The sequence below is a fragment of the Hydractinia symbiolongicarpus genome, chromosome 15 (genome assembly GCF_029227915.1).
Source record: "Hydractinia symbiolongicarpus strain clone_291-10 chromosome 15, HSymV2.1, whole genome shotgun sequence".
Classification (NCBI taxonomy): domain Eukaryota; kingdom Metazoa; phylum Cnidaria; class Hydrozoa; order Anthoathecata; family Hydractiniidae; genus Hydractinia; species Hydractinia symbiolongicarpus.
In genome coordinates, this window is record NC_079889.1 from 4,515,295 (window position 1) to 4,539,408 (window position 24,114).

The 24,114-nt window shown below is 36.8% G+C and overlaps 1 protein-coding gene across 1 annotated transcript; it reads left to right on the forward strand.

The window, feature by feature from the left end:
• The first annotated feature begins 120 nt into the window (after positions 1 to 120).
• LOC130628918 (uncharacterized) lies at positions 121 to 7,157 on the forward strand. The gene is made up of 2 exons (XM_057441976.1): positions 121 to 748; positions 5,676 to 7,157. The coding sequence occupies exons 1-2, from the start codon at positions 491 to 493 to the stop codon at positions 7,086 to 7,088; spliced, it is 1,671 nt and encodes a 556-aa protein (XP_057297959.1). The 5' UTR covers positions 121 to 490; the 3' UTR covers positions 7,089 to 7,157.
• Positions 7,158 to 24,114: the final 16,957 nt, after the last annotated feature.

Genomic DNA, 24,114 nt, shown 5'->3' on the forward strand with positions numbered 1-24,114 from the left:
TACACTTATACAATATACCTTGTGTTCAAGTTAGGGAAATAGCAAATCCTTTGGAAGAATTCTCTGTTACTTATATATCCTTTCACCCTAAAAACTATACCTCCCCACCCACCCACTTCTACATTTCGTTATAGTTCGTAACACGAATGATTGTATCCCACGTATCGAGTGTTAAATATTTTGTAAAAGGGGATGGGAATGACTCGATCAGGGTGTCTTTTATTTCAGGAAAGGGCGGGGTTAATGTTAAGTGGACACGCAGTATGTTCATTATATACGTGTATAGATATTAGAAAAATATTCGTCTTTGTTAGCGATTTTTAAATGGTAGATAGCTAGCGCGTTTTAGAAACGGTCTTTTGTTTGTTATGTTTTGGTTTTGTACATTAAAACGACTTTTTTTCCCTTTTTTTTCAGTCTATTATATTAAATCGATATTTTCAGTTTCAGTTAATACTTGCACCTTAATGATAGAAACACGTACATACAAATGCCAAATGACCTAACCAATGACATTAGCAAAGAGGTAAAAGATTATGTCGATTTCCTTTTTGTTAAACAATACATTGACAAAACGACTAGACGATTTCTAACTCCCCCTAATCCACCGCGCACATCACTATTTTACGGACTACCTAAAATACATAAACCTGAGATCCCACTAAGACCGATTGTTTCGGGTTGCGACAGCGCCACAGACAACCTATCAAAATACGTAACACATTTCATCCAACCTTTGGTCACGAAACTACCGTCCTACATTAAAGACACAAAACACTTTCTCAGAGGATTGCGGGAGCTCCCACCTATGCCCGAAAATGCTTTTCTTGTAACAGCAGACGTTGCGGCTCTATACACAAACATCCCCCATGATGAAGGAATTAAAGCAGTACTCGATTTTATAAAACAATTTAGAAATGAAATGCCTAAATATACCCCACCAAATCATGTCTTTCACACGCTGCTGCATCTCATTCTTAAAAACAGTTTTTTCAAATTTATGACATCATTTTATCACCAAATTAAAGGAACGTCCATGGGTACAAGAATGGCCCCACCTTACGCAAATCTATTTATGGCAGTACTTGAAGGCCTAATCATAGCTGATTTTCCCGGTTTTATTGAATTCTGGAAGCGCTTTATAGATGACATTTTTTTCATATTTACGGGAACTGAACTACAATTAAAAAAATTATTCACACACATGAACAAAATTCACCCTTCCATAAAATTTACTTTTGAGTATTCAAAATCAGATATTCCCTTTCTTGACACACGCATATATATTGACCAGTCTCGCAAATTACAAACAACCCTATTCCGCAAACCTACTGATAGAATGATGCTTTTACACTACTCCTCTGAACACCCTCATCATGTTAAGGCTAGCATCGTATATACCCAGGCATTGAGATATTGCACAATCATATCCAATGACCAAAATTTAGAAAAGGAATTATATACTCTTGCACGCACATTCCTGGCTAGAGGATACCCCCTAAATCTCTTAATTGATAAATTTTCAAAGGCTCTGAATTTTTTGAGAAATGAACTCCTCGAACCCGTCATGCACACACACGTAGAAGAAATCACACCACTCATAACTCCATTTTCCCCTGTTGGTATGGCGCAAAGTAGAATTATTCACAAACATTGGTCAGTTATCGAAAAAAATGAGACTTTAAAATCGATCTGGCCGTCCCGCCCCTTAACTGCATACACACGGGGCAAAAGCCTAAGAGACACTTTGGTTAAATCGGCTCAAAAACCTTTGTAATTATATAAAAATAATTTTTTTTCTGTCTACATATATATATTTTAGGTAAAACATTATTGTGGTTTTCTTCAACAGCCTTGTCGTCCCTAAGTCAAAGGTCCTATTAAGCAATTATATTTTAGGGGACAAAACTCCTTCTCAAAAGGGCCAAAAATTCTCGAATTAATCATTTTTTGTCTTTTAATAAAACGGATCGAAAACTCCCGCCTTTTTGCAATCGGATCGAAAATTCCCGCTTTATGCTTCCTTTTGCGTCCGACAATTATCCAGACAGATCGAAAAACCCCGCCTTTTTGCAATCGGATCGAAAATTCCCGCCATTTTCGGATCGAAAATTCCCGCTCTATGCTTCCTTTTGCGTCCGACAATTATCCAGACATAAGGATCGAAATTTCCCGCTCCCAGATTCGAACATTCTTGTTTACATCAAAGTCCGCAACCACCGCCGTTTAATCGAATAACGCGTTCGAAAAAATTTTTTTTGGGGGCCTAGACACAACCAAAATATTATTGACATTATCTTCGAGATTCTCCAACTGTAAACATTGCTACCAACATATTTTATTTATCTTCAGTAAGTATGTTCAATTTGCATATAGCTAATGCGCACATCGCGACCGTTATTTTTCAATCTGGTCTAAGTACACACTTCTTTCTAAGAAAAACGAACGGGGACTTCTGTAATCGCAAGGAGTTTGCTCGGACACTTCCCTGTCGGGCAGGTGAAACATGTTTCACAGAAACAGGGAAGAAGCGGTACCTGCTCCTGATGAAGGCCGTTTTGGCAAGCTGATCATTCTCGTTGTTTTGACAGTCCGCTCCGTTCGGTTTTCTTCCGTTCTGTTTCATTCCATTATTCGTCTCAGCATTATTATTAAAAAAATTTTTTTTGCGCAGATAATGTCGCTGAACGCAACATACGCCGGTGAAGGAGATATAAAAAAGACAGAAATTTTCTTCAGCAATCTTAACAATAGCAATATCCAACAAATACGCGGCGAAATTTATAAGTCTATAAATGGTGACAGCTTTTTCCCAATACACACATGGCCTTTAGATATGCAGTTATTGTTCACTAACCTCCCTCTATCCGATTCAGATACATTTAAATTAATTTTATTTATGTTTGGAAATGGTTGCCCCCCACAAATTTGCATACAACATATTTTATGTAGCCACTTTAACAAAAACGCTATGAAAACGATAAAACGCATCCACCAAATTAGATGGATTACAACCAATTTGGAACACAAATTAAACACATGGTATTATTTTGACATATTTGAAAACAAAATGCTCTCTTTGAGTGGGATACCCAGGGGATCGTTATAAAACTATTTCACATGCACCTCCCTTTTGGTCTTCCCCCCCCCCTCCCCTTTTTAACCCCGACAAAATTAATGATAAAGTGTTGTTCGCTATTTTTTGCTTTAAAATTTTAGTCTTTAATCATGGACTGCGATCAACTCAGTACTGGCGTTCCAGAAGACTTTGACATGTTTGCTCCCCCAGAAGACTCCCCTACCTTCGTGCACCAAAGACACCTCGAAAAAGAAAAAAAACAAAGCTTGGACTTGCTCCTAAAAGAAAAATTAAAAAAAACAGAAATCGAGAACTTTGGGCCATGCATAAATATCATCCCCACCATTTCCCTTACAGAAAACCGAACTACCCACTGGAAGCAGATATGTCAACATACAGCCACCTCCCTTCACCATATTCTTCTGGAACAAGTCAATGAAAACATCACGCACATACAATGTAAATTAAACCAAATTGAATTACAATTACAGTACATACATATACCTACACCCATACCAGACAACGTAACGTGCGGCCAACCCTCTCCAGGTAAGTCAGGTAAGTATCCCTCTACACCTCTGTCTCCACCTGTGACCACAAACAAGAAAAATCCTAAAACTAAAAGAACTACACTCCTCCCAAAAGAAGAAATTCCAAATCAAACGCAGCGACCAGTACCACTCATGAATCTCAAAATCCGACCACCTAAATTATACTACAAAAACACCAACTCCAATTCCAATCGAAAAAACACCAAATCAAATGACCACCATAAAAATCAAAGAAAACCAAAACAAAACAATTCAACAGCATCAGAAAGCACAATAAAATACAGGGATTATCGCTATTTTTAGTGATATATCTCTCACACACATGCACCTCCCCACTGCCATGGTAAGCCCGTACAAAATTATTTTTCCAAATAAATTTAAATCAACAAATTATGCTATTTTTTAATTTCAACGAAGTCCAAATTTGAACAATCTCTGTACCCAACCATATACAAAATATTTTGAGAACAAGCGCGCTCGCAACATGCACTAGTTGCACTATCGCTTGCTATAATTACCAATTTTATCTAAGCTTCTAGGCAAGAGGCTGCGGAGCGATATGCGTGACAAGATTAAAGCCACCGTCTTGCAGTAGTCACAAATTTCTTACCTCAAGTTTCTGGGGCATCGCGGGAATAAATGGTAAAGGGACGCGCGTTAAATTCTTATAGACTGGCAAAGGTTGTAGCTTTTTCACCACGGACTTCTAGGCTACAACCTGTTGGGGCAAAATGCGGCTTATGACTTAATATAAGCGTTATTTAATTTTGCCGATTTACCATAACCACAATTGCTCGCGAAGGGCTGCATGGGAGGGTAAGACGCGTATCGGATTGCGGACGCGTATTGGTGCATTGACGTATAACCGCTGTTCGGCACTGACGCGGTTCATCAGGGTGCGGGGTTAATTGTCCTGTCGTTATCCTTTTTTTTGGGGGGGGGGGGGGTGAAGGGGCGCAGGGGGCACGTGTGACTAGACTTATGGGTTAAAGGGGAAAGTTATAGAAATACGGACTAAAGTTTGGAAAAATGGGACACCGCTTGGCACTGGAGCCGTCTATGCGAATACAGGGGTGTTTGTTCTGTCGTTTTATCTTTTTGTGGGAACGAGGGGGCGCGCGGGGCACGCGTGACTTCTATCATAGGTTGGAGGGGCAAGTTAGAGTATCATTTCTTTTTTCGTCACAATTTAGCCTAAATAGAAATTGGGTTGCACTGGGTTGGAATGAGCGTGTTGCTGAAAGTTAAAAACACATACACTTATTTACCTACAGGCACTATTTCCGCAACTTTTAAACTATAAATATGATATTACATGAGCGGAGGCCACCCTCCTTGAATACACACACACTACCTGTACACCACGCTTTTCTTTCAGCGCCACGCTAATTTCAAATCTTCCCCTATAAGGTTAACCGATACATAGTTACTAAAGGTTCTTTTAAGTTTCTTTCCCCCCCCCCTTGTTTTAGAATTACCAGGAAGAAATTTACGCAAGCATGACATCGTTGACGCAAACAACTCCCTCCATTGCAGAACACTTGGAAATCTTACCTATAAAACGAAACATAAAACTTCCCTCGATCCGACGTCTGTTCCCACATAGCGTGGAATGGAAGAAACGCAACAAAAGCTTATCCCGGAAAACGTCGGCAATACTAAAAGAAAACAAAAGAATATTCGAAAACAACCTAATTACCAATCTCTCCGCACACACATTGTCTCCAGAAGAAACGGAAATCCTCTCTCGGGGTCTCTCCTTTGTGCCTACACCAACAAAATACTCCTCCCCATCTGAAACGGGATCTTTAATAAATTTTACTACTACTATGAAAAGACAAATATTTTTCGCAAGCGAGGGCCCTGAAAATACGAAAGTTGAGCCTCACCCCTTCCACGTCCGAACAAATTGGCAACCACCTACACCTGATAACAAGGACTTGCTCGAATATTTTGAAAAAATCACAAACGACATAAATTTAATTAATTCTCCAACTCCCGGGAAACATAATATAAATCACCAACACAGAAGAGCTCTTGTCAATCTTGCAAGAAACCCAAACATCACCATAAAACCAGCAGACAAAGGTGGGGGGATCTGCATTCTTAACACTACCGAATACATAGACAAAGTCCACTTGCACCTTAATGATAGAAACACGTACATACAAATGCCAAATGACCTAACCAATGACATTAGCAAAGAGGTAAAAGATTATGTCGATTTCCTTTTTGTTAAACAATACATTGACAAAACGACTAGACGATTTCTAACTCCCCCTAATCCACCGCGCACATCACTATTTTACGGACTACCTAAAATACATAAACCTGAGATCCCACTAAGACCGATTGTTTCGGGTTGCGACAGCGCCACAGACAACCTATCAAAATACGTAACACATTTCATCCAACCTTTGGTCACGAAACTACCGTCCTACATTAAAGACACAAAACACTTTCTCAGAGGATTGCGGGAGCTCCCACCTATGCCCGAAAATGCTTTTCTTGTAACAGCAGACGTTGCGGCTCTATACACAAACATCCCCCATGATGAAGGAATTAAAGCAGTACTCGATTTTATAAAACAATTTAGAAATGAAATGCCTAAATATACCCCACCAAATCATGTCTTTCACACGCTGCTGCATCTCATTCTTAAAAACAGTTTTTTCAAATTTATGACATCATTTTATCACCAAATTAAAGGAACGTCCATGGGTACAAGAATGGCCCCACCTTACGCAAATCTATTTATGGCAGTACTTGAAGGCCTAATCATAGCTGATTTTCCCGGTTTTATTGAATTCTGGAAGCGCTTTATAGATGACATTTTTTTCATATTTACGGGAACTGAACTACAATTAAAAAAATTATTCACACACATGAACAAAATTCACCCTTCCATAAAATTTACTTTTGAGTATTCAAAATCAGATATTCCCTTTCTTGACACACGCATATATATTGACCAGTCTCGCAAATTACAAACAACCCTATTCCGCAAACCTACTGATAGAATGATGCTTTTACACTACTCCTCTGAACACCCTCATCATGTTAAGGCTAGCATCGTATATACCCAGGCATTGAGATATTGCACAATCATATCCAATGACCAAAATTTAGAAAAGGAATTATATACTCTTGCACGCACATTCCTGGCTAGAGGATACCCCCTAAATCTCTTAATTGATAAATTTTCAAAGGCTCTGAATTTTTTGAGAAATGAACTCCTCGAACCCGTCATGCACACACACGTAGAAGAAATCACACCACTCATAACTCCATTTTCCCCTGTTGGTATGGCGCAAAGTAGAATTATTCACAAACATTGGTCAGTTATCGAAAAAAATGAGACTTTAAAATCGATCTGGCCGTCCCGCCCCTTAACTGCATACACACGGGGCAAAAGCCTAAGAGACACTTTGGTTAAATCGGCTCAAAAACCTTTGTAATTATATAAAAATAATTTTTTTTCTGTCTACATATATATATTTTAGGTAAAACATTATTGTGGTTTTCTTCAACAGCCTTGTCGTCCCTAAGTCAAAGGTCCTATTAAGCAATTATATTTTAGGGGACAAAACTCCTTCTCAAAAGGGCCAAAAATTCTCGAATTAATCATTTTTTGTCTTTTAATAAAACGGATCGAAAACTCCCGCCTTTTTGCAATCGGATCGAAAATTCCCGCTTTATGCTTCCTTTTGCGTCCGACAATTATCCAGACAGATCGAAAAACCCCGCCTTTTTGCAATCGGATCGAAAATTCCCGCCATTTTCGGATCGAAAATTCCCGCTCTATGCTTCCTTTTGCGTCCGACAATTATCCAGACATAAGGATCGAAATTTCCCGCTCCCAGATTCGAACATTCTTGTTTACATCAAAGTCCGCAACCACCGCCGTTTAATCGAATAACGCGTTCGAAAAAATTTTTTTTGGGGGCCTAGACACAACCAAAATATTATTGACATTATCTTCGAGATTCTCCAACTGTAAACATTGCTACCAACATATTTTATTTATCTTCAGTAAGTATGTTCAATTTGCATATAGCTAATGCGCACATCGCGACCGTTATTTTTCAATCTGGTCTAAGTACACACTTCTTTCTAAGAAAAACGAACGGGGACTTCTGTAATCGCAAGGAGTTTGCTCGGACACTTCCCTGTCGGGCAGGTGAAACATGTTTCACAGAAACAGGGAAGAAGCGGTACCTGCTCCTGATGAAGGCCGTTTTGGCAAGCTGATCATTCTCGTTGTTTTGACAGTCCGCTCCGTTCGGTTTTCTTCCGTTCTGTTTCATTCCATTATTCGTCTCAGCATTATTATTAAAAAAATTTTTTTTGCGCAGATAATGTCGCTGAACGCAACATACGCCGGTGAAGGAGATATAAAAAAGACAGAAATTTTCTTCAGCAATCTTAACAATAGCAATATCCAACAAATACGCGGCGAAATTTATAAGTCTATAAATGGTGACAGCTTTTTCCCAATACACACATGGCCTTTAGATATGCAGTTATTGTTCACTAACCTCCCTCTATCCGATTCAGATACATTTAAATTAATTTTATTTATGTTTGGAAATGGTTGCCCCCCACAAATTTGCATACAACATATTTTATGTAGCCACTTTAACAAAAACGCTATGAAAACGATAAAACGCATCCACCAAATTAGATGGATTACAACCAATTTGGAACACAAATTAAACACATGGTATTATTTTGACATATTTGAAAACAAAATGCTCTCTTTGAGTGGGATACCCAGGGGATCGTTATAAAACTATTTCACATGCACCTCCCTTTTGGTCTTCCCCCCCCCCTCCCCTTTTTAACCCCGACAAAATTAATGATAAAGTGTTGTTCGCTATTTTTTGCTTTAAAATTTTAGTCTTTAATCATGGACTGCGATCAACTCAGTACTGGCGTTCCAGAAGACTTTGACATGTTTGCTCCCCCAGAAGACTCCCCTACCTTCGTGCACCAAAGACACCTCGAAAAAGAAAAAAAACAAAGCTTGGACTTGCTCCTAAAAGAAAAATTAAAAAAAACAGAAATCGAGAACTTTGGGCCATGCATAAATATCATCCCCACCATTTCCCTTACAGAAAACCGAACTACCCACTGGAAGCAGATATGTCAACATACAGCCACCTCCCTTCACCATATTCTTCTGGAACAAGTCAATGAAAACATCACGCACATACAATGTAAATTAAACCAAATTGAATTACAATTACAGTACATACATATACCTACACCCATACCAGACAACGTAACGTGCGGCCAACCCTCTCCAGGTAAGTCAGGTAAGTATCCCTCTACACCTCTGTCTCCACCTGTGACCACAAACAAGAAAAATCCTAAAACTAAAAGAACTACACTCCTCCCAAAAGAAGAAATTCCAAATCAAACGCAGCGACCAGTACCACTCATGAATCTCAAAATCCGACCACCTAAATTATACTACAAAAACACCAACTCCAATTCCAATCGAAAAAACACCAAATCAAATGACCACCATAAAAATCAAAGAAAACCAAAACAAAACAATTCAACAGCATCAGAAAGCACAATAAAATACAGGGATTATCGCTATTTTTAGTGATATATCTCTCACACACATGCACCTCCCCACTGCCATGGTAAGCCCGTACAAAATTATTTTTCCAAATAAATTTAAATCAACAAATTATGCTATTTTTTAATTTCAACGAAGTCCAAATTTGAACAATCTCTGTACCCAACCATATACAAAATATTTTGAGAACAAGCGCGCTCGCAACATGCACTAGTTGCACTATCGCTTGCTATAATTACCAATTTTATCTAAGCTTCTAGGCAAGAGGCTGCGGAGCGATATGCGTGACAAGATTAAAGCCACCGTCTTGCAGTAGTCACAAATTTCTTACCTCAAGTTTCTGGGGCATCGCGGGAATAAATGGTAAAGGGACGCGCGTTAAATTCTTATAGACTGGCAAAGGTTGTAGCTTTTTCACCACGGACTTCTAGGCTACAACCTGTTGGGGCAAAATGCGGCTTATGACTTAATATAAGCGTTATTTAATTTTGCCGATTTACCATAACCACAATTGCTCGCGAAGGGCTGCATGGGAGGGTAAGACGCGTATCGGATTGCGGACGCGTATTGGTGCATTGACGTATAACCGCTGTTCGGCACTGACGCGGTTCATCAGGGTGCGGGGTTAATTGTCCTGTCGTTATCCTTTTTTTTGGGGGGGGGGGGGTGAAGGGGCGCAGGGGGCACGTGTGACTAGACTTATGGGTTAAAGGGGAAAGTTATAGAAATACGGACTAAAGTTTGGAAAAATGGGACACCGCTTGGCACTGGAGCCGTCTATGCGAATACAGGGGTGTTTGTTCTGTCGTTTTATCTTTTTGTGGGAACGAGGGGGCGCGCGGGGCACGCGTGACTTCTATCATAGGTTGGAGGGGCAAGTTAGAGTATCATTTCTTTTTTCGTCACAATTTAGCCTAAATAGAAATTGGGTTGCACTGGGTTGGAATGAGCGTGTTGCTGAAAGTTAAAAACACATACACTTATTTACCTACAGGCACTATTTCCGCAACTTTTAAACTATAAATATGATATTACATGAGCGGAGGCCACCCTCCTTGAATACACACACACTACCTGTACACCACGCTTTTCTTTCAGCGCCACGCTAATTTCAAATCTTCCCCTATAAGGTTAACCGATACATAGTTACTAAAGGTTCTTTTAAGTTTCTTTCCCCCCCCCCTTGTTTTAGAATTACCAGGAAGAAATTTACGCAAGCATGACATCGTTGACGCAAACAACTCCCTCCATTGCAGAACACTTGGAAATCTTACCTATAAAACGAAACATAAAACTTCCCTCGATCCGACGTCTGTTCCCACATAGCGTGGAATGGAAGAAACGCAACAAAAGCTTATCCCGGAAAACGTCGGCAATACTAAAAGAAAACAAAAGAATATTCGAAAACAACCTAATTACCAATCTCTCCGCACACACATTGTCTCCAGAAGAAACGGAAATCCTCTCTCGGGGTCTCTCCTTTGTGCCTACACCAACAAAATACTCCTCCCCATCTGAAACGGGATCTTTAATAAATTTTACTACTACTATGAAAAGACAAATATTTTTCGCAAGCGAGGGCCCTGAAAATACGAAAGTTGAGCCTCACCCCTTCCACGTCCGAACAAATTGGCAACCACCTACACCTGATAACAAGGACTTGCTCGAATATTTTGAAAAAATCACAAACGACATAAATTTAATTAATTCTCCAACTCCCGGGAAACATAATATAAATCACCAACACAGAAGAGCTCTTGTCAATCTTGCAAGAAACCCAAACATCACCATAAAACCAGCAGACAAAGGTGGGGGGATCTGCATTCTTAACACTACCGAATACATAGACAAAGTCCACTTGCACCTTAATGATAGAAACACGTACATACAAATGCCAAATGACCTAACCAATGACATTAGCAAAGAGGTAAAAGATTATGTCGATTTCCTTTTTGTTAAACAATACATTGACAAAACGACTAGACGATTTCTAACTCCCCCTAATCCACCGCGCACATCACTATTTTACGGACTACCTAAAATACATAAACCTGAGATCCCACTAAGACCGATTGTTTCGGGTTGCGACAGCGCCACAGACAACCTATCAAAATACGTAACACATTTCATCCAACCTTTGGTCACGAAACTACCGTCCTACATTAAAGACACAAAACACTTTCTCAGAGGATTGCGGGAGCTCCCACCTATGCCCGAAAATGCTTTTCTTGTAACAGCAGACGTTGCGGCTCTATACACAAACATCCCCCATGATGAAGGAATTAAAGCAGTACTCGATTTTATAAAACAATTTAGAAATGAAATGCCTAAATATACCCCACCAAATCATGTCTTTCACACGCTGCTGCATCTCATTCTTAAAAACAGTTTTTTCAAATTTATGACATCATTTTATCACCAAATTAAAGGAACGTCCATGGGTACAAGAATGGCCCCACCTTACGCAAATCTATTTATGGCAGTACTTGAAGGCCTAATCATAGCTGATTTTCCCGGTTTTATTGAATTCTGGAAGCGCTTTATAGATGACATTTTTTTCATATTTACGGGAACTGAACTACAATTAAAAAAATTATTCACACACATGAACAAAATTCACCCTTCCATAAAATTTACTTTTGAGTATTCAAAATCAGATATTCCCTTTCTTGACACACGCATATATATTGACCAGTCTCGCAAATTACAAACAACCCTATTCCGCAAACCTACTGATAGAATGATGCTTTTACACTACTCCTCTGAACACCCTCATCATGTTAAGGCTAGCATCGTATATACCCAGGCATTGAGATATTGCACAATCATATCCAATGACCAAAATTTAGAAAAGGAATTATATACTCTTGCACGCACATTCCTGGCTAGAGGATACCCCCTAAATCTCTTAATTGATAAATTTTCAAAGGCTCTGAATTTTTTGAGAAATGAACTCCTCGAACCCGTCATGCACACACACGTAGAAGAAATCACACCACTCATAACTCCATTTTCCCCTGTTGGTATGGCGCAAAGTAGAATTATTCACAAACATTGGTCAGTTATCGAAAAAAATGAGACTTTAAAATCGATCTGGCCGTCCCGCCCCTTAACTGCATACACACGGGGCAAAAGCCTAAGAGACACTTTGGTTAAATCGGCTCAAAAACCTTTGTAATTATATAAAAATAATTTTTTTTCTGTCTACATATATATATTTTAGGTAAAACATTATTGTGGTTTTCTTCAACAGCCTTGTCGTCCCTAAGTCAAAGGTCCTATTAAGCAATTATATTTTAGGGGACAAAACTCCTTCTCAAAAGGGCCAAAAATTCTCGAATTAATCATTTTTTGTCTTTTAATAAAACGGATCGAAAACTCCCGCCTTTTTGCAATCGGATCGAAAATTCCCGCTTTATGCTTCCTTTTGCGTCCGACAATTATCCAGACAGATCGAAAAACCCCGCCTTTTTGCAATCGGATCGAAAATTCCCGCCATTTTCGGATCGAAAATTCCCGCTCTATGCTTCCTTTTGCGTCCGACAATTATCCAGACATAAGGATCGAAATTTCCCGCTCCCAGATTCGAACATTCTTGTTTACATCAAAGTCCGCAACCACCGCCGTTTAATCGAATAACGCGTTCGAAAAAATTTTTTTTGGGGGCCTAGACACAACCAAAATATTATTGACATTATCTTCGAGATTCTCCAACTGTAAACATTGCTACCAACATATTTTATTTATCTTCAGTAAGTATGTTCAATTTGCATATAGCTAATGCGCACATCGCGACCGTTATTTTTCAATCTGGTCTAAGTACACACTTCTTTCTAAGAAAAACGAACGGGGACTTCTGTAATCGCAAGGAGTTTGCTCGGACACTTCCCTGTCGGGCAGGTGAAACATGTTTCACAGAAACAGGGAAGAAGCGGTACCTGCTCCTGATGAAGGCCGTTTTGGCAAGCTGATCATTCTCGTTGTTTTGACAGTCCGCTCCGTTCGGTTTTCTTCCGTTCTGTTTCATTCCATTATTCGTCTCAGCATTATTATTAAAAAAATTTTTTTTGCGCAGATAATGTCGCTGAACGCAACATACGCCGGTGAAGGAGATATAAAAAAGACAGAAATTTTCTTCAGCAATCTTAACAATAGCAATATCCAACAAATACGCGGCGAAATTTATAAGTCTATAAATGGTGACAGCTTTTTCCCAATACACACATGGCCTTTAGATATGCAGTTATTGTTCACTAACCTCCCTCTATCCGATTCAGATACATTTAAATTAATTTTATTTATGTTTGGAAATGGTTGCCCCCCACAAATTTGCATACAACATATTTTATGTAGCCACTTTAACAAAAACGCTATGAAAACGATAAAACGCATCCACCAAATTAGATGGATTACAACCAATTTGGAACACAAATTAAACACATGGTATTATTTTGACATATTTGAAAACAAAATGCTCTCTTTGAGTGGGATACCCAGGGGATCGTTATAAAACTATTTCACATGCACCTCCCTTTTGGTCTTCCCCCCCCCCTCCCCTTTTTAACCCCGACAAAATTAATGATAAAGTGTTGTTCGCTATTTTTTGCTTTAAAATTTTAGTCTTTAATCATGGACTGCGATCAACTCAGTACTGGCGTTCCAGAAGACTTTGACATGTTTGCTCCCCCAGAAGACTCCCCTACCTTCGTGCACCAAAGACACCTCGAAAAAGAAAAAAAACAAAGCTTGGACTTGCTCCTAAAAGAAAAATTAAAAAAAACAGAAATCGAGAACTTTGGGCCATGCATAAATATCATCCCCACCATTTCCCTTACAGAAAACCGAACTACCCACTGGAAGCAGATATGTCAACATACAGCCACCTCCCTTCACCATATTCTTCTGGAACAAGTCAATGAAAACATCACGCACATACAATGTAAATTAAACCAAATTGAATTACAATTACAGTACATACATATACCTACACCCATACCAGACAACGTAACGTGCGGCCAACCCTCTCCAGGTAAGTCAGGTAAGTATCCCTCTACACCTCTGTCTCCACCTGTGACCACAAACAAGAAAAATCCTAAAACTAAAAGAACTACACTCCTCCCAAAAGAAGAAATTCCAAATCAAACGCAGCGACCAGTACCACTCATGAATCTCAAAATCCGACCACCTAAATTATACTACAAAAACACCAACTCCAATTCCAATCGAAAAAACACCAAATCAAATGACCACCATAAAAATCAAAGAAAACCAAAACAAAACAATTCAACAGCATCAGAAAGCACAATAAAATACAGGGATTATCGCTATTTTTAGTGATATATCTCTCACACACATGCACCTCCCCACTGCCATGGTAAGCCCGTACAAAATTATTTTTCCAAATAAATTTAAATCAACAAATTATGCTATTTTTTAATTTCAACGAAGTCCAAATTTGAACAATCTCTGTACCCAACCATATACAAAATATTTTGAGAACAAGCGCGCTCGCAACATGCACTAGTTGCACTATCGCTTGCTATAATTACCAATTTTATCTAAGCTTCTAGGCAAGAGGCTGCGGAGCGATATGCGTGACAAGATTAAAGCCACCGTCTTGCAGTAGTCACAAATTTCTTACCTCAAGTTTCTGGGGCATCGCGGGAATAAATGGTAAAGGGACGCGCGTTAAATTCTTATAGACTGGCAAAGGTTGTAGCTTTTTCACCACGGACTTCTAGGCTACAACCTGTTGGGGCAAAATGCGGCTTATGACTTAATATAAGCGTTATTTAATTTTGCCGATTTACCATAACCACAATTGCTCGCGAAGGGCTGCATGGGAGGGTAAGACGCGTATCGGATTGCGGACGCGTATTGGTGCATTGACGTATAACCGCTGTTCGGCACTGACGCGGTTCATCAGGGTGCGGGGTTAATTGTCCTGTCGTTATCCTTTTTTTTGGGGGGGGGGGGTGAAGGGGCGCAGGGGGCACGTGTGACTAGACTTATGGGTTAAAGGGGAAAGTTATAGAAATACGGACTAAAGTTTGGAAAAATGGGACACCGCTTGGCACTGGAGCCGTCTATGCGAATACAGGGGTGTTTGTTCTGTCGTTTTATCTTTTTGTGGGAACGAGGGGGCGCGCGGGGCACGCGTGACTTCTATCATAGGTTGGAGGGGCAAGTTAGAGTATCATTTCTTTTTTCGTCACAATTTAGCCTAAATAGAAATTGGGTTGCACTGGGTTGGAATGAGCGTGTTGCTGAAAGTTAAAAACACATACACTTATTTACCTACAGGCACTATTTCCGCAACTTTTAAACTATAAATATAAATATTAAAACGACTTTTTTTCCCTTTTTTTATTTTTTCAGTTATTTGAAAAGTGTTAACACGTAAGAGCTGGTAACAAGGCTGTTCATATACAGACTTCATCTTCTAATGGGAGTCTGGTTTACTGTTGCGTTTTAACTACTATATACTCCATATTGAATGACGTCAGAACTTGAATAATTATCCCGCGTCTCTTAGCAACGTTTTTCAAACAACAAATACAAAGTCAGGACTGACTTTTTGTAAAATGTTTATATTTTTGTTTAGTTATTTCTCTGAAACAAATTTGTTTTACACAGACACTCTGGTCTTGTTTTTTATTATTTTGTCGATACTATCATAGTTTGATAACGGTTTAAAAGATAACCGCTGAAAATAGCTACACCCTCGCAAATTTATCTGTTCACATTACGAAATTGTGAAGATATTTCTATAAAATACCTCTTCTAACTTCGAAAGTTTTAATGAATGATAATATATCGTGACGCCAACGCTTGTGACGTAAGTTGGTTCTTAGGCTGTGTGGTATAAAGTAAGTTTTTTCCAATACTGTTTTGGTCAAAGTGCATAAAGAGGTGACGAAGCTTTTGATCCATGTTGGATCTTCCATACAATGTAAGCATTGAATTAGGAACTACTTTTATAAGTAATAATGTTTCCATTGTTTCACATGACAAGTCTATTAAAGAACATGTAGTGTTCGATATATTTAGGGTGTGTTGGACCATACCTGTTTTTTTAAGTAGACAGCGTATTTTTTTAGCTTGATTACTGCAAAAGCACATGTCCATTTTCATACACTGTTTTAAATTCTTGCCAAGAACATAACTGAAAAATACATTTAACTTTTTACTTCTTTTTACATATTTTTTTATTTATTTTTGTTTCTATATATTTGTTTCTATGTCTATTTTGAATGAATCTGGTATATTCTGATTTAAAGCGGGGCATGCGACACTTGATGTTAGCGTTTAACTATCCTGTTACATGTGGAAGACGTTTGACGTAGTTTATTATTATTACTGTTATTTTCACGTTATCTTTTATGGCAGGTTTCGATGCGTGAAAACTCACAAATTATTTCTGAAAAGAAAACTTAAATAGATTTTTAGAAATAAATTCGGATTTTCTCATAATTTTTTTTCTGAAGATCCTGAAACATGAAACATACCTTATTCCATAAAATTAACAAATTAAATTAACGCGGTCTTTTAAAATTTGCGTTAATTTGATGACTGTTAATTTCATGACTCGTTAATTAAAATACTGCTAATTTTTGCGAAAAAATCATGAAAATACAAATTTTCTACTATTTTCTCCTCGTTAGCCGATAGCTCAACAGTGTTCTTTTTTTCAGCGATCTTTTTTAAATAGCTTTTGTATCATCTTCATACTCTGATCCTAGTGAAAAATTAACTAAAAGCACTTCTTCCAAAATTAAAAATTTTTAACATTGTCTTTCTAAACAAAGAAAACTTTTATTTCGATTTCCAAACCGCCTTGTAATAGAGAAGACCGCTTCACTACCGTGGATTAGACTGCTGCCGTAATTTTTGCCTCGTGTGATATCGCATATTCTCAAGTTAGCGTTAATTGAATGCATTTCTGAAAACAACCGCGTTAATTTCGTGACCGTTAATTTCATAGAATAAGATAGATTGTCTTATCCGAGTAAAAACTTGTTTACTTCAAGCAAGTACAGTATGACTCGATTGCTTCGAAACACTTGTCTTGTTTACTTTTGACATATTGTGCAAAAACATACCTTTAAGTATACACCATTTAATTTTTAGCTTGCTAAGAATATGGCTGTTAACAAAGGTCATGCTGACTTGTTTTTGAATATTCTCCAAAATGTTAATGTTTAAACCTAAAACCCATAGTCAAAGAAGTTGTCTAGACTCTTTGTCAAAATCTCTTGTCTTTGCCAGTGTGCTCAGTTGTTTTACTTTACGCCATGAGTATAGATAAAAAAATCGCCATGTTTCAAGCTTAAAAATAAAAGTATCGCATATGCTGTGGGGAAAGTGTTTTTGTTTTGCATACGTTTGGGTACAAAAGGTACCTCCATGGCAGTAGTAGACAAACTGAACGAGATCTTCTAGTGGTTGTCCTACAGATTTTCCTTCAAAGTTACGAAACATCAAGGCTTGTGCCAGAAATTGAATTTCAGATTAAGAAAAACCCATTATTCAAAAAAATGGGAAATTGGTTACGAAAAAAGCAGGAAAGTCAGGAATTTTTAAAATTAGTGAAGTCTCAGCGGGAAGCAACATTAAACCCGGAAAAGTGGTTTAAAAAACGGAAGTATTGGATTACTTAATTATGAATATTCTCAAATCAGTTATAAATAAGGTTGTATCGGATGTGTTAAACACATAACAGGAAAGTGTATATCTTTGACAAATTAGCGATTACGGGGTGCTACCTTGTGTCAACAATATATTATGATAATTCGTGCCCAATTCTCTTTATTTATCGGTCACAAGTTTTTAGCTACAGAACAATTTTTTGGTAAATTAAAAGAAAATAAGATATGTAACAAATGTGAACTTAAGATGTCAGCCTCGTCCCCAGGGCCATTTTCGTTCTTTGTTATAAAACTCAGCGCGATATCAAAAAGGCCTTGAGAACGAGGTTTTGGTATCTTACTTTTTATCACATGACTTTCGCATGTGAAGTCGATGTTGATCTTAGTCCGATTATTCGTTTTTCATTGAATAAAACTTATAGCCTAGCATTTGTAGACCGACTGGTGACCTCGCCGTAAAGCGTTTGCTTCCAGTGCAGAAGATCGTGGAGTCTTGTATCATTTCATGTCAGAAAAGATAAAAGATTCCCTAAGGACGAGGTTGCAGTTTTAAAAGCAACTAAATAAGTGTATTTTATTATTTATCACATTCTTCGCTTTAGCTGTGCATAAAGACATTGAAAAAATTCTAAGAACTGCTTATATAGAATAGTTATCCCTTTTCTTAATACGTACTTGAAATTTCCTTAAAAAATTAAACATTTGTTGTCCTTTTCCCAACTCGAATCTTGCTTGTATTAAATATAACATAAAAAATTACTGCAGGTTTCCAGCCGAACACTATAACTTAAGGATTTTTGTATGGTTTCTTATAAATCAGTTTCTTATTAGTAAAACCTGTGTTATAAAACTCATCCCCAGGGCTTTTTCATAATATAAGAAACCTGAAAAGCCCTGGTGAGGAGATCGTTGTATATTTTCTCAGCGTGGGTATGTTTTTCAAAACAGATGACGATATCACTTTTAGCTGATAATCTGTAATTAAATCGGGATTATCGGGATCATGACTAGAGATTTTTATCTACTCTTATGTATGAAATAAAAGGACTAATTCACAGGACTTAAAAATCGGGATGTTGTAATTGAACTAAATTTAGTTCTTTGTAAATTTTTTCCGAATTTCCTATAGGGAGGATAATCCTTTTTTTTTGAAAGGGATTTTCTTGATTGAGTTTGTTGTGGAATTGAATAGTAACGTTTCTATAACAGGTGTTTTTTTCTGTTTTTTTTCTTTCGTTAAACGGATTAGTGGTAAACATACCGGATTTCTTTTTAAAAAAAGAATACATGATTTTTTGTTAGCATCTACAAAAAAATGTATAATTTTTGTGTATCTTACGATTTTTTAAACGCAATTAGGAAATTTGACTCTGAAATTAATTAAGTGGACCACACACAGTGTTGCAAATTTTTTCTCCCTGTGACCCTTTGAAGCCACCTGCGTAGAGTTGTTTAAATATTATACAGTGTTACTAAAACCTATTGCTGTTGCACTGCACTAAAATGGAAACTGCTGTGACTTATTTTCGACCAATAGTATTACATCATCGTACAAAGGCCGGTCATTACTCCAGGAACCCTTGAAAAGTAGAAAAAATTTAAAACCTACTGAAAACTGACTTTTTTTGGTCGTTAGGTTCTGCAAACTCTTTCTAGTTGAAATTTCTGTATTTTTTCTATTACCCAAAAAAGCATTGATTTTGCATTTTGTCGTGACTTACATTGGCAAGGTGCATCAATTGGTCAGAAAAAGCTTAAGTTTTCACAAATTAGTTGCCATATCCGTCGTTCTCGTCTTGTGGTTGTCGACGTCGTAGTTATTGTCGATGTCGCAGTGATTGTCAAACTCTCAGTGATTGTCGATGTCGTAGTGATTGTCGACGTCTTAGTAATTGTAGTCGCCGTAGTGATTGTCGACGTCTTAGTAATTGTAGACGCCGTAGCGATTGTCGACGTCGTCGTGATTTTCGACATCTCTTTGATTTTTGAAGTGTTAGTGATTGTCGACGTCGTAGTGATTGTCGACGTCGTGGTTATTTTTGACGTCGTAGTGATTGTCGACGTCGTTGTTTTTGTTTGCCCTAATTTTTATTCTTTCTTTCTTTTGGTTCTAATTTTGTTCACTTCCTGTTTTGTAAAATAATTTTTTAGCAAATATTTTTTGATTGTTTATGTTCAATAATATATATTTTTTCTTTTTTTTAGCAAACATAGTTCTCATACTTCGAAGCTACTATCTAATTACTTTACTATTCACCGACTTAACTAATCAGATCAACTCTATTTTCTCATCTTTGCCGATTTTAATTATGTAGACGCATATCTAGTTTGTTTTAATTAGCCTCTCATTGAAGATTTCAATCTAGTTCCCATAGGCACCAGTAACCAGTAAATGTGTGATTTTGTGAGGTAACATAAACTTAGGCCAAACTGCAGAAGACTAAAATCAAAAAAAAATGAAACGTCGCAATACCTCGTTCCCGGTGCTTCTTTTCTTATTACCAGCCACTTTAGAAAGCGAAAAAGAAGTACTGGGAACGAGAATGCTTTATCTTTGGAAATGTTTAAGCATTGGCACAAGATACCAAACAGTTTGGCATGTCATGTGATTTACTTCTACTGTTTATAGGATGACGTTATTTTGTAAAAATGTTTGTAAATTTTAGCTGAAGCTGGACATAGTAATTTTCTTCCAATTCTTAAGCATCAAATGTTCTCCTTCATGGTTCTTCCAAAAATAGAGAAATATACGCTCAGATTTCGGTATGGTGATTTTATATGTTATTATAAAACTCAACACAGAAAAAAATAAGCTGTTCAGAAATAAGTTAGTTTGTATTTATTTGTTGTTCTTAATCTACGAATGAATTCAGCCATAGGTCGCGGCGCCGGGGGAGCAGGGGGCTTGGTCCTTCCCTCTTCTTTTGCTAAATAGTATTTTTTTGGCAAATCACAATTTCAAAGTTGTGTTTTTAAAGTGAAAGTTTTCTTATTCCCTGCCCTCCACCGTCTCGCCCCTCCCCTTCAGATTAGTTATCGCGACGCGATGCCTGGAGAAAAAACTAAACTTAAGAAGCCTCGTGTTTATATTTGAAGAAACATTTATCAAAAATTGCGCTAAATCTGCAACATTCACTTTAATAAATCGATAAAATTTACGAAATGGTTTTTATTTCGCAAATGTCTGTAATAGGAATTCTTTTTGTATTTTTTATTTATTTATTATTTTTTTGTTAAAAGCAGACTTGAATTTAAAACTTTACAAAAATATTTAGACAGACTTTTGCAAAAAGGTTGCGAATTTTGCGAAATTTCTCCAGATAATATAGATCTACAGTGTATCTTTTCATTCACTAATTGTAAGCGTTTGATTTTCATTATTAAATATTTCTTTACAAATTTTAATTTTAATTGTTGTCAAATATTTGACATTTATGTTATATTTTCTGTTTGCATTTTTTTAATATAGAGATTTTTCCATTTATCTCTTTTTTTTTACTTGTAACATTTTTTTCATTACGTTTCCAAAAAAAAATTGCTTCAAAAAATTCCTTGCAAAAAGTGAAACACCAAATTTAAATCGTTTTCTTTTTACTTTTGCTGCGGTATATCCTGGAGTTTCTTGAAACCTAAAAAACGTAATCCCTAGTTTTGTAACATTTCTTAAAAAATTTGTGCGGGAATTTAATTTCTTTTGCTGTAACGACTTTTTAGGTTTTCATTCCGCCCAGCATGCCCGACTTTTTTGTTCTGCCTCTTTCACCAGTGATAAACAGTCGGAGAGACTTAAACATCTGACTGGCTAGTTTTCATCATAAGTTGTTCCAAAGTCATTGAGGACGTAACATCAACATTTGATCTTTTTTGAGATTTTAACTTCATGTGCATACATCCTTCTTTATTTTGTCCATACGTTGTTATCGAATATGTCCTTGAAGAAACTGGATTTTTAAGTACTTATTTTTCTGCGATAATTCTTACGCAATAAAAATGGAAAAGCTAAGCGTCTATCTACCCCTCTAAGTTCCACAAAAATTTTATTAGGTAATCTACCAAATGTTTTCCAAGTTAAAACGATGAGAAAAAAATCTGTTTTTATTCACTTTATTGATTTTCAAAATTTTTTTTTTTTGAAAACACATGTTTAACAAAAATCCTTGTTTCAGTGGTATTTACAAACTCGTGGGCATTCTGTGAAGCATGTGATTGTGTCAGCGAATTGACGGCTTTATAATGACTTACGCTTTTGGAATGTGTTTAACTAGATCACATGATAAACTTTATCTCCCTCAACACTTTTCAAGATATTTTGATAAAATATATATTTTTGTGCTTAGTTTCGAATCCAAAATTTATGTGTTTTTTTGTAAGCAAAATGCTTTATAATGATGTTTGGATCTTGTCCGAAAAAAAATTTACGTTTTTGTTAGCTTTTGATTAGAATTTAATAAACGAAGTAATACTTTATTGGTCCGAACAAAGCCGACCTTAAAAATACCAATTTAGAGTTATAAATGAAATTTCTTTACATTTTTTTTCTTGCATCAAGAATTTCAAAACCCGAGAAAGTTTCACGAAAATCTGGAAAGCCTAAAACGTATTCCCTATGACTTTCACTCCAGTTCTATTCACTCAAAATGTATCTTTTACACACATGATTTAATCTACTTTGCTTTCAGTATTCTGTTTTTTACTATGATGCAATGTTTACAATAACACTTTTAGGTTTTATGGGTTGCTTATTAGACAGGTGTCGATGTTTGCTTTGTTTGTTGCTAATTATAAAATGTGTAAACAGGCAAACAAATATGGAAACTAGAATGTAAGCAAAAAAACAAACAAACAAGCAAACAAAGTAAAAAAAAAGATTTCCCACACTTGACAACAAAATTTTATATTCATTTCCTGGGTGAAACACCTAGTTTCTGTTTCGTGTATATTTTACATGAAATCGAAATTTGTCACTTTCATGATCTGATACTTTCTTGAGATGTTTTTTTGTTTGTAAATTTTTATCACGTGTTTTCTGGGGAGTGATATATCTTTGTAACCAAATCGAAAGAGTCGGAAATATCACTGCTGAGGAAAATAATTCTCTATACCTCGGTTACTCACACACAAAAAGTTTTCGGCAAAGAAATTTGACGTGCAACAAAACTGATGAGGAAACTAGGCGAGTTAAAACCATAATTAAAACTAACACCAATTTCCTGTCTAAAATTTGCTCTCCAATAAATAAAATTACTTGAATGTATTATACGATGTTCCAATCTTGTAAAAAAAAACAATTAATTCATCCACTTCTGGCAGTATATATAACGCGAGTAACGTCATCTGAAAAAAAACGGCTTTCCATTTTAATCTATTCTCCTAAAATTTAAACATCATCTTCTTTCCCAATAAATTCAAATCAAAACATTTTTAAATTTCTCAACTTCTCAACAGCCGACATATAGAATTGATATCTCTCTCTCATCAACCTTTTTAAGCACTAATCGAACTGTCTTTTTGTAAACGGGTGAAAAGAGTTTTAAAATAATTAACGGTCTTTTTGTGCGAGTTTGATTGAAACTCCTGCACAACGATGAGCACTTTTAAAAAGGGTTAATTCAACTTTTTATATAAGCGTTTAGTTTCTTTTACTATGTTATCAAGTTTCTTTCTAAGGCCGGATTTGTTCTCTTCAATAAAAACGTTTAGTGTTTTTTTGTATATCTTACTTGGTCCCATTAAAGTTTATTATAAATATATTAGCCTCTTTCTCAAGAAGATAATGACAAATATACTTTTATATACGTCGCTATAGAAATTATATAAAAACGTATTTTTTTACATGAGGGGTAAACTGTACGGAATTTGATGTGTGATAAAAAGGGTGGGGTGACAGAATTCTCATCCTATGACATCTCAGGTTTCTTAGGATTTGTCTTAGTATAAAACTAAAAAGCCCTGGAAACAAGGTTGGCTTAGCAGGCAACTTTTTTTTAACGTGGAAGCATAAAGTTGCAACGAGCGTATTAAATCAAATGCGTGTCTAGGAAAGAAATAAGCTATTTTTATGCTTTTATTTTTATTTTTGGGAAATCCGAATTTATTTTTTTGACTATTTGTATATTAAGAAACAGGAATTGACTGTTGTCAGCACAAAAGAGGCTGTTCCTGACGGAGATCAGCATCGAGATAAACCAACAAATTACTTTTTCTAATCAACTATCGCGATCTATTGGTTGATACAATGTCTGGAAA

Excerpts from the sequence above, each read along its gene's own strand:
- LOC130628918 (XM_057441976.1), top strand. The coding sequence starts at position 491 with ATGCCAAATGACCTAACCAATGACATTAGCAAAGAGGTAAAAGATTAT. Across the intron at positions 749-5,675 it reads TCCAACCTTTGGTCACGAAA|CTTGCAAGAAACCCAAACAT; the intron begins CTACCGTCCTAC and ends GCTCTTGTCAAT.